An 11,605-nucleotide genomic window follows, 5' to 3' on the forward strand; every position below is an offset into this window, starting at 1 on the left:
GGTAAACATCACTGCAAATACATTAAGGCATTTTAGCCCGACAGCTTATGATTATTTCAAAACTTAAAAAGGAGATCATAGATTGTCACTGTTTCTGTGCTCAAACAAGAAACCGAACCTTCCTGAGGTGGGTGGATTGGTGGGTGAGTTGCTGCTTTTCGCCCCCTCTTCTCCCCCCCTTCTGCTTGTCGCTGTGGCTCTCAGCAGCAGGGATTTATTTATTTATGTTTGCAGTTTAAAAGGTGGGGGTGGGGGCGCCGAGGACACGTAGGACCTGCTCACAAAGCACCAGCTCAGGTGTTGTGTGCTTTTGTATTAGCTGGAAAAGACAGACTCTGGAACTTTTACAGGGCGAGAAGAGGCCACCGGCTCGCGCTTTGTATACTTTGCACTTGAAATCGTTACATTCAACTGAATATTTGGCTCATTCAGATCCGAAAAGTCTCCTAGCATCGTCGAATTCCCTCCTCCGCCCCTCCGCTCTAAATGGGGGAAGGGGGGGAAGGTAGGAAATGTTTAGTAAATTGCACATCTTTGAATCTTCCTAAAGCAGTGGTCACAAAGCTTAAAGGTGACACAACAGTGCTCACGTAAACCAACACACATTCCCCACCCCCCAAGCCAACAATAAAATCATCCCCTTCAATTTGCCATGATCGTCGCTACCAGGAGCCAGGTGATTATCCTAATTAATGTCTATCTAATTAAATTACTGTCAGCAGTTAACCAATGGCAGGAGCCGTTTCATCGGCAGCACAAGCAGCAAGATCAAAAGTGAGCCTTTTCTGATTGCTGCATAGTGTCAATTGGCCAATCTCTTCTCCCAGGGAAAAAAAAAGTAAATCAAACCTTTGAGAAGCATTTGCTGGTTGAAGTGCTTTCTGTCTAGTGAGGGGGTCTGTGGATTTCTAGTTTATGATAAATAGGACTTTAAAAACCAGGGACGGGAGGGCGAGTGTTCAGGTTCTAGAGCTATGCAGCTGGAGCACTGCCTTTCTCCTTCTATCATGCTCTCCAAGAAATTTCTCAATGTGAGCAGCAGCTACCCACATTCAGGCGGATCCGAGCTTGTCTTGCACGATCATCCCATTATCTCGACCACTGACAACCTGGAGAGAAGTTCACCTTTGAAAAAAATTACCAGGGGGATGACGAATCAGTCAGATACAGACAATTTTCCTGACTCCAAGGACTCACCAGGGGACGTCCAGAGAAGTAAACTCTCTCCTGTCTTGGACGGGGTCTCTGAGCTTCGTCACAGTTTCGATGGCTCTGCTGCAGATCGCTACCTCCTCTCTCAGTCCAGCCAGCCACAGTCTGCGGCCACTGCTCCCAGTGCCATGTTCCCGTACCCCGGCCAGCACGGACCGGCGCACCCCGCCTTCTCCATCGGCAGCCCCAGCCGCTACATGGCCCACCACCCGGTCATCACCAACGGAGCCTACAACAGCCTCCTGTCCAACTCCTCGCCGCAGGGATACCCCACGGCCGGCTACCCCTACCCACAGCAGTACGGCCACTCCTACCAAGGAGCTCCGTTCTACCAGTTCTCCTCCACCCAGCCGGGGCTGGTGCCCGGCAAAGCACAGGTGTACCTGTGCAACAGGCCTCTTTGGCTGAAATTTCACCGGCACCAAACGGAGATGATCATCACCAAACAGGGAAGGTAATACTACATTTTTGGCTGCCGCTGCTCCAGGCGCAGCCGGGGACAAGTGCACCTAGGTTGTGACTGCCGCGGCAGCGACGATTTGGGGTCGGTAGCGGAGTGGAAGGCGCCCTAGAGTTGGCTGGTTTTGGAAAGGGGGAAAGTGGAAGGGATAACCGCCACGGGGATGTTGGTGGGGGGCACCCCGTTCTAGGTACGTGGTTGGAGAGCCAGTCAGTGGCCAGAGGAAGGCAAGAAAAAGGAAGAGCCCCGGCCAGCGGCTGGGCGATGGGAGGGACGCATCAACACTGGCATGCACGGACAGGTGGAGACGCAGGTCGCCAACCTCTCTCTCCACCTGGGCAGTGATACCTGCCGCCTTCCCACTCCAGCTCACCCGCCGCTCTCCCTGATTTGGGTTGCACTTCTTTTCTTCTCCCACCACCCTTTTTCTAACCCATCAAATATTCGTCCCTATCTGCTGCAAGAACAAGTTTTGCTTTGCTATCTGGCGCCCCGCTTCTTGCATTTAATCTTTAACATTTATGTTTCTTTTTTCCTTGTTTTCTCCCCCCACCCCTTAATTTAAATAGGCGCATGTTTCCTTTTTTAAGTTTTAACATTTCTGGTCTCGATCCCACGGCTCATTACAATATTTTTGTGGATGTGATTTTGGCGGATCCCAATCACTGGAGGTTTCAAGGAGGCAAATGGGTTCCTTGCGGCAAAGCGGACACCAATGTGCAAGGCAAGTCCTTCCAATTAACACATTTTCTTGACACTTATTTAGGTGAGAATGATTAATTAAAGCCTTTGTGGACTGGCTCGAGCGACTTTTAAAACGATCGGCCAATGACTTCTAAAAGGAAACGAGGGGGACAGGGGGACAGACTGAGCTGCGAGAAGGGGGAGGATTATGCAAAAGCTATTTTAATCACCCCCAGTTAATAGGAAGAAAGAACGGCCTAAAAAAGCCCCAGCTAATGGGCTTCACGGTGGAGTAAGGTGTGTGTGTGTGTGTGTGTGTGTGTGTGTGTGTGTGTGTGTGTGTCCTACGTGGTGAGGAGCTGGGACTGGGCAGTGCCGGGGGCATATGTAAACAACGTATTTCTTTCTCTAGGAAATCGGGTCTATATGCATCCGGATTCCCCCAACACTGGGGCTCACTGGATGCGCCAAGAAATCTCTTTTGGAAAATTAAAACTTACGAACAACAAAGGAGCTTCAAATAACAATGGGCAGGTCAGTGGCTCAAGCGCTCGTGTTCTCTCTCACCCCTTCCTCCCTGACATCCAGTTCGTCAGTGCAAAGCAGCATATGGAACTGGATACACGTTTCTTTGCTTCATTAAAAAGACTTAAAAATTGGATTTCCACCCTCCAAATTTATGTTAAATTTATGAAGTTGTTCTCATTGACAACACCCCCGTCGGCCCAATTTTGGAGTGCCCGACCTTCCCAAGTACTAATACTGATTGATTTTGAGAAGAAACCCCACAAGATCTGCAGGTTGTGGAAATCTTTGTTCCTCCTTACAGGAGGACTAGGAGAAGGGCCCTGAGGATCGGGCGGTCGGCTTCCCCCTTTTCTCCGGTGCCCCGGCTTATCTTCGCTCCCAGAGGTGCGAAGGCCGGTCTGCCCCAGCCAGTCAGCCGCCAGCCAGGCGAGTCCCGCGGTCAGTGAGCCTGGGAGGCTGGCTGCAGGCTGCCTCCGCCAGTCCGGGCGCGCAGCGGGGCGCACACAGCCACGCGCACAGCGATCGCGTTAACACGCCACCCGGCGCTCCCCTTTCTTTCCGCCGGACAGATGGTGGTTTTACAGTCCTTGCACAAGTACCAGCCCCGCCTGCATGTGGTGGAAGTGAACGAGGACGGCACGGAGGACACCAGCCAGCCCGGCCGCGTGCAGACATTCACTTTCCCTGAGACTCAGTTCATCGCCGTCACCGCCTACCAGAACACGGATGTAAGGAGACCTAGGGGCTGGGCGCGAGGCGGGCGGCACAGACATCTCTCTCCTACCCTCTCACATCCTCCCGCCATGCAGGTCTAGGGTACTAGCAGCGCTAACATCAGCAACAGCTGGCTCCGCTGTGCGTTTTAAGGCCTAGGGCTAGGGGCCTGCCCACGGCACCTTTCCTAAACACCAAGCCGGTGGGAAAATGCTTTCTATTTGTTTTCGTCGCGGGTTACCCGGGCCACCTTTGAGGTGGCCAGGATTTCTAAAGACTCTTCTTTTGGGAGTTTTAATTTGGGATTCGAACTAGAACAGATTAAAATCTACTTTTTTTTTTTTTTTAAGTCTCTCTTTCCTTTAGAAAACAAGCAGATTTCCCCGTGCATTTTATTCTTGGCAAGCTTTGGCATCTAAAAAAAATTTCTCTCTCTCTCTTTTTTTTCCATCTCAGAACTGATGGCTGAAATGAACAAACATCACTGTTCTGGGAGATCAAAAGAACATACACATTCATATATGTGAAAACTACAATAAATCAAATTACTAAGGGCTATGGATTGAGCTTTCTAGCACTTGAACCTCTTCTGATTTTGCAAGTTTGCAAAAACTGATTTTAGTGGCTGATTTGACTACTAGGAGTGATAGGGGTTTTTGTGTTTGTCTTTTTTTTTTTTTTACTTAAATGATAATATCAGAAATTAAAACATGTTTTTAAATCCAACCTGATTTTAAGATGCAACTTGTGGTTTCTCAGGTTGTGAGTCAGAAACGACAAATGTTTTAAAATATAAAATACTTAAAATAGTCAACATTTAGTGATGAATTCAAGTTCTCCTTAAAGATTTTTGTCTGAATAAGTACACTGTGTGTAACAAGCATTTTTAAAATGTGATTTTGAATCAATTTAGAAAAAACAGGAGAGCTAACTGAAAGCAGTCCTTTAGTTATAGGTATCGTTTATTTAAACATGTTCCTCATAACTTTCATGATACTTCCTTTCCACTCAATCCCTCAAATTTTTCAGTTAGGAAAACCTTGCTATTTAATAAATTGTAGGCCTTAAGCCCCTGTAAAAGTGGCAGATGATATATTCTCAAACACCCAGTCTTCATGTAAAAAAGGTGAGGTAACATTCATTTTTTTCTTTGCCAGATTACACAACTGAAAATAGATCACAACCCCTTTGCAAAAGGATTTCGGGATAATTATGACACGTAAGTAATTTTGTATCTTCCTTTTCAAATAGTTGTGGAATTGGGCTTTAGGTCAAAGGTGGATTATTATGTACAAGGATTTTGAGAGCTGGAATGTGTGAAGACAAGGTTGTTTTAGAGGTTTTCCCTTTCTTCTCCTCCTTCTTCTTCTTTTTTTTTTTTTTGGTCGTCGTTGTTGTTGTTGGCTCCCCTTCTCTCTGGTGACCTTGTGGCTTGGTACTTGTGTGGTTTTTGGTCAGAGGTTTCCTCCACCTAATTTTAGCTTTCCTGTGGATTACAAAGTTGTTGGCGGGCCTCTGGGGCTGGCTGGCTGGCTGGGGAGGCTGCCCTGGTTCCCGGATGCCAGTACTGTATGTGGCGCTGCAGATGCTCAGCTCAGATTGTCTATGTCTGAAACGGGCAATTCTGCCTAAAAGTGCATGTGGCTCCTCTGGCAGTTCTTACCAGTCTCCTTAGCATGTGTGACTTTTATTTACCTATTTCCAAGTTTTGTGTAATAGCATTTCCTGTGCAAGTTTACCATGGACTGAATACAAATGTGCACCCACCACAGGCGAGTTCGTGAGCAGAACCGCTGTTATGGTCATTTTAGGCTTTTGGAAAGATTCAGACGGTGTTGCTGTGTATTATTTATAAACTTCAAAAGAAAAATATTTTCCTCTTTCTTTTGTATCTAGGTGTGTTTTAATTAAACATGCTGGTGCCCTTTTCTTTAGGCCTCCCTTACCTCCCTCTTTTGTATCAAAAGGCTGTTCTCTGGGGGCAACAGTAGGTGTAAACTGAATGCTTTCTGGGCTTGTTCTGCAATTCTCACTCAGGGTCCATAGTGCCTAAGAGTTCAGATAGTGTTATAAATCTAAATCTGGATTGTGGGGTTCCCCCATGTTTTCTGACCATAAAAGGAAAGGGTACATACATCTTAATTTCATGGCTTACATTGAGCGCCGGAGACAGAGCTAAAAAGTTGAAGCTGCCTTTGACTAGCATAGATTAAGTGTGTGGAGAAAGGGACAAGTGACTGCCTCTATTCCATCTCCAAGCGGATACTAACTATCCCTCCTGATATTTGCTAATAATTTAAAAGAGAGTCATTGATATTACTGCCTATAACCACTATATATATTCTTCAAAAGTACTCCAAAGGAAGCAAGTCTCATCAATATGATTCCCCAGAATAAAAACTTGGCTACTCTATTCCTCACAATCTAAAAAGGTGTGCCCAGCACAGTGGAAAGTGTGTGGCCCAAGAGACTAGAGATGTTGGAGGAGAGTCCTGTAGATTTTGAGATTTTAATTCTGTTGTGAACATCTGTTCAAAAGCATTTTATTTTGCACAAATCAATTCAGCAATCCCAAGTGGGTGGGACCTGGATGGGCATCTAAACTGTATCTTTTGCAGACTGCTTTTTTCTTTTTAAAATATTGTGGTGATAAACAGAGAAGATATTTGCACCTTGCTAGTTATGTTCCCTTCCTGCCTCCCTCTACTTCTCTTATTTGAAACTGGAATTCAATTTCAAGAGGGAAATTTTGTGCACTAAACAGAATGGACCTGAGCAGCCACAGCAAAACTCTCACATACCCCTCCTCCTCTGGCTGCCTTCTGTTGGAAAAGCCACTCCTCTTTGATGTTAAATCAATTTACATTTTTCATAAAAACTTCTTTACCTCTACAAAAAAAACAAAGCAAAACAAAGAAACAAAACAAAAAAACACCTGATATCTTTAGGGGATAGGGAAGAGTTGACTGGTTTATGACACTCTTCCTTTCCCCTTTTACATTGGTTACTTGGGCATGGCTCAATTTTGGAGAAAGAGGGAGAAGTATAAGGGTTCATGGGGTACTAGGAGCTTGCTTGGCCACTCACCAGGGAATCTCCTCCCTGAAGGATTAAGGTCTGACAAGACTGAGGTTCTCCTTCAAAACAGTCTGTTGACTAAAGATTAAAACATTTATGTGTGAGCTAAATAAAAAGGGAGGCATGTGTGCATGTGTATGAGAAAACACTTCTACCAATCTTCATCCAACCCTTGCTTTCCTCTCAATTCTAATGTGATTTTCTAGGCCCAGGGCCTAAAGTTAATCTTTGATTATTTTATCTAAGGTAATTCCCAACAACACAATCACTGTCGGTGGTTGGGCAAGTTATTTAACGTCCTTTTGCCTCAATTTCCTCATCGGTAAAGTGGGATAATAAAAGTTACCTAGCTCGCAATGCCTGGCATATAGTCAAGCTCCGTAAAGGTTAGCTATTATTAGTGGTCCACTGCACGGAGTAGGCTGGTAAGTGCACAGTAGGTTTGCACCGTAGGTTTGCCCGGAAGTTTCTGCCGTAATGGACTAAAAGCTAGGAAAAGCAGGTCAGAGTAAAGAACACCTTTTCTTTTAAGAGAATATTTCTGACTGATGACTACTGTTTCTGAGTAGTAATTCTTGTTTGTATTAATAGACGTGGGAGTGAAAGTTTCACACAGGGGAAACAATAGACACTAAGTACCTTGCAGGCTTCCAGCAGCAAACCTCGAGTTCCAGAACACGGGTGAAGATCAGTCTTTGATGATTTCTGCGTGTGCGGCTTTTCCCTAGGGGTTTCTGAAACAATCTAGAAAAAGGAGAGAAATGACCTGAACAATCAAACGGACATAGGTCCTAAAAGGGTGGAGGAGTGAGTACCTTGTTTAGAAATTTCACCCAGAAACTCTGACCGCAGAGGAAAGGCCCAATGGGCAAAGAGCATCTTAGTCCCTAGGTAAATCTGCCTTAATGTGCACACAAATGTTGGAGAAGTGGGATGAAAGCCCTTGCTTGTGCCCCTCTCTCAGTACCCCAGTATACTTGACGAGAGCAAGAGAAGAGGGAAGTCGTTCCCTTGATGGTCTGCATCTTGCTCAGGTCCCTGCATAGACAGATTGGCTCCTTCATAATACCATGATTTATTTTGGGAATGATAGAGGTCCGTGGCCTCTTGTATTCTCCAGGAAATTCTGGACTGCAAGTTTGTAGATGGAGGGTGTGGGGGTGGGCGAAAAGTGGAGGTGGCCTTCCCTTCTGCCCCCACCCCCACCCCAAGGGACCTCCGCGCCACCCCTCGGCTCTCTCTCTCTCTCTCTCCCTACCCCGCAGGATCTACACCGGCTGTGACATGGACCGCCTGACCCCCTCGCCCAACGACTCGCCGCGCTCGCAGATCGTGCCCGGGGCCCGCTACGCCATGGCCGGCTCTTTCCTGCAGGACCAGTTCGTGAGCAACTACGCCAAGGCCCGCTTCCACCCGGGCGCGGGCGCGGGCCCCGGGCCGGGTACGGACCGCAGCGTGCCACACACCAACGGGCTGCTGTCGCCGCAGCAGGCCGAGGACCCGGGCGCGCCCTCGCCGCAGCGCTGGTTTGTGACGCCGGCCAACAACCGGCTGGACTTCGCGGCCTCGGCCTACGACACGGCCACGGACTTCGCGGGCAACGCGGCCACGCTGCTCTCCTACGCGGCGGCGGGCGTGAAGGCGCTGCCGCTGCAGGCTGCAGGCTGCACTGGCCGCCCGCTTGGCTACTACGCCGACCCGTCGGGCTGGGGCGCCCGCAGCCCCCCGCAGTACTGCGGCACCAAGTCGGGCTCCGTGCTGCCCTGCTGGCCCAACAGCGCCGCGGCCGCCGCGCGCATGGCCGGCGCCAACCCCTACCTGGGCGAGGAGGCCGAGGGCCTGGCCGCCGAGCGCTCGCCGCTGCCGCCCGGCGCCGCCGAGGACGCCAAGCCCAAGGACCTGTCCGATTCCAGCTGGATCGAGACGCCCTCCTCGATCAAGTCCATCGACTCGAGCGACTCGGGGATTTACGAGCAGGCCAAGCGGAGGCGGATCTCGCCAGCCGACACGCCCGTGTCCGAGAGCTCGTCCCCGCTCAAGAGCGAGGTGCTGGCCCAGCGGGACTGCGAGAAGAACTGCGCCAAGGACATTAGCGGCTACTATGGCTTCTACTCGCACAGCTAGGCCGTCCCTGCCCGCCCCGGCCCCGCCGCGGCCCGGACCCCCAGCCAGCCCCTCACAGCTCTTCCCCAGCTCCGCCACCCCATACTCCTCCTTGCGCACCCCCTCATTTTATTTGACCCTCGATGGCCGTCTGCAGCGAATAAGTGCAGGTCTCCGAGCGTGATTTTAACCTTTTTTTGCACAGCAGTCTCTGCAATTAGCGCACCGACCTTCAACTTTGCTGTAAACCTTTTGGTTTTCCTACTTACTCTCCTTCTGTGGAGTTATCCTCCTACAATCCTCTTCCCCCTCGTCTTTCTCTTACCTCCTACTTCTCTTTCTTGTAATGAAACTCTTCACCTTTAGGAGACCTGGGCAGTCCTGTCAGGCAGCAGCGATTCCGACCCGCCAAGTCTCGGCCTCCACATTAACCATAGGATGTTGACTCTAGAACCTGGACCCACCCAGCGCGTCCTTTCTTATCCCCGAGTGGATGGATGGATGGATGGATGGTAGGGATGTTAATAATTTTAGTGGAACAAAGCCTGTGAAATGATTGTACATAGTGTTAATTTATTGTAACGAATGGCTAGTTTTTATTCTCGTCAAGGCACAAAACCAGTTCATGCTTAACCTTTATTTCCTTTTCTTTCTTTGCTTTTCTTTCTCTCCTCTCTCATACTTTCTCTTCTCTCTCTCTTTTAATTTTCTTGTGAGATAATATTCTGAGAGGCTCTAGAAACATGAAATACTCAACAGTGATGGGTTTCCCACTTCTCCTCAATCCGTTGCATGAAATAATTACTATGTGCCCTAATGCACACAAATAGCTAAGGAGAATCCACCCAAACACCTTTAAAGGATAGGTGTCTGTTCATAGGCAAGTCGATTAAGTGGCATGATGCCTGCAAAGCAAAGTCAACTGGAGTTGTATGTTCCCCCCCTTCCTTCTAAATAGAATAGCTCGACATCAGCAATATTATTTTGCCTTATTTGTTTTTCCCCAAAGTGCCAAATCCATTACTGGTCTGTGCAGGTGCCAAATATGCTGACAAACTGTTTCTGAATATCTTTCAGTACCCCCTCCACCTTTATATGCTGTAAATCTTTGTAATGAATACTCTATTAATGATATAGATGACTGAATTGTTGGTAACTATAGTGTAGTCTAGTGAAGATGAATTGTGTGAGTTGTATATTTTACTGCATTTTAGTTTTGAAAATGACTTCCCCACCACCTAGAAACAGCTGAAATTTGACTTCCTTGGGAGAACACTAGCATTAATGCAAGTAAGACTGATCTTCCCCTAAGTCTTGTTATATTTGATAAGGAGCATTAATCCCCCTGGAAATAGATTAGTAGGATTTCTAATGTTGTGTAGCAAACCTATACTTTTTTGTATTTAAAAATTAATGTGAAATATGCATCATACACAATATTCAATCTAGATTCCAGTCCATGGGGGGATTTTTTCCTAATAGGAATTCAGGGTCTAAACGTGTGTATATTTTGGCTCTTCTGTAAATCTAATGTTGTGATTTTTATATTTGTTTCGTTTTGTCTGTGAACTGAATAATTTATACAAGAACACACTCCATTGAGAAACGTTTTGTTTTTTGCTCGTTTGTATCGTCTGTGTATAACAAGTAAAATAAACCTGGTAAAAACACTAACTATGGTGTTTGAAAGCAGTTTACAGTTTGAAAATAATTTAATTATTATAGGTGATGATATTTAAGGGTTAAGGAAGACTAGCCCGTCCCCACTCCAATATGGGCAGCCTGTGTAATGGAAGCCACCTCCCATTCCCCCCTTAAATTTGTTTTATAGTACTTCCAGGAACTACTTTTTTCTTCTTATTTATAATTATTTGGCTACCTATGAGCCAAATTTCACTTTTCTGTGCTCATTTTCTTTTTTCAGGAAAACATATGCACTTTTCTCATCATATTTATCTGATTCTCTCTGAAGTTGGAAGTAATGCGAACAGGAAAAGGAGGTTCTTTAAATAAGGAGTTAAGAATTTCTTTAAATTTCACAGAGTAAGGCGGGAGGCGTTGGCTGAAAGTAGGGTGTAATTTAAATGCATGTCAGAATAGGATGTTGACCGCAGATTTAGTAAATTCTGGTTGTACATACGAGGCCTTGGAGGTGAGTGGCGAATCTGTAAACGCAGACACAGAACAGCCTACGTTTCTCGAGTGGATGGTTTCCGAAGATTGGGCAGGGGTAGGGTGGCGAAAGACCCGTAGAACAAACTCGCGAAAGGGCCGTTTTTTAACCACTGAGCTTAGAACTGCTTCTGGGAGGTATCTGGGGTGGGGGTAGGGGCACTGCTCTGTCCCTTCTGTAGTGGAATCTTATGCCAGTCCTATCCAGGCCAGATCCACACCTGGGGAACAAATGCAGAAATGCAAAATTCCAACCTGGAGGGCGCTGCGTCTTAGTGGAGCCCGCAGAACTGTTTACCTCGTGGAGAAGAGACTTTTGTACTTTTGTCTCCAAAGAAAGGTGATCCAGGCAAGAGGCGGAAAATGGTTAGATATTCTTGCTTAGTCTGGGCCAGCCTCAGGTTACAGGACTAAATTTACCTTTACCTAGACATTGTCCTGTGTCCTCTCTGCAGTTTGACGGATGTAAAGAGGTCTCAAATTTCTAATTAAAATGAAAATTCGTGGGAGGATAAAACTAACTTGCCTTCCCTGGACAATTCCACCACTAGACGGCGTTCCGTGGAGTTTTGTCTGCCACATAGAAAAGCAAGGACTGAATTTCCTTTGTGTTTCTTTTCCCTCCTCACATCTAAGAACTAAGTAAGAGGACAA

At 47.0% G+C, this 11,605-nt stretch overlaps 1 protein-coding gene across 1 annotated transcript; it reads left to right on the forward strand.

Annotated features, from left to right (window-relative positions):
* The first annotated feature begins 860 nt into the window (after positions 1 to 860).
* Positions 861 to 10,453, forward strand: TBR1 (T-box brain transcription factor 1). Its single transcript, XM_015110237.3, has 6 exons — positions 861 to 1,666; positions 2,242 to 2,396; positions 2,769 to 2,890; positions 3,454 to 3,612; positions 4,756 to 4,817; positions 7,942 to 10,453. Exons 1-6 carry the CDS (start codon positions 975 to 977, stop codon positions 8,798 to 8,800), a joined length of 2,049 nt encoding a protein of 682 aa, XP_014965723.1. The 5' UTR covers positions 861 to 974; the 3' UTR covers positions 8,801 to 10,453.
* Positions 10,454 to 11,605: the final 1,152 nt, after the last annotated feature.

The sequence above is a fragment of the Macaca mulatta genome, chromosome 12 (assembly GCF_049350105.2).
Source record: "Macaca mulatta isolate MMU2019108-1 chromosome 12, T2T-MMU8v2.0, whole genome shotgun sequence".
NCBI lineage: Eukaryota > Metazoa > Chordata > Mammalia > Primates > Cercopithecidae > Macaca > Macaca mulatta.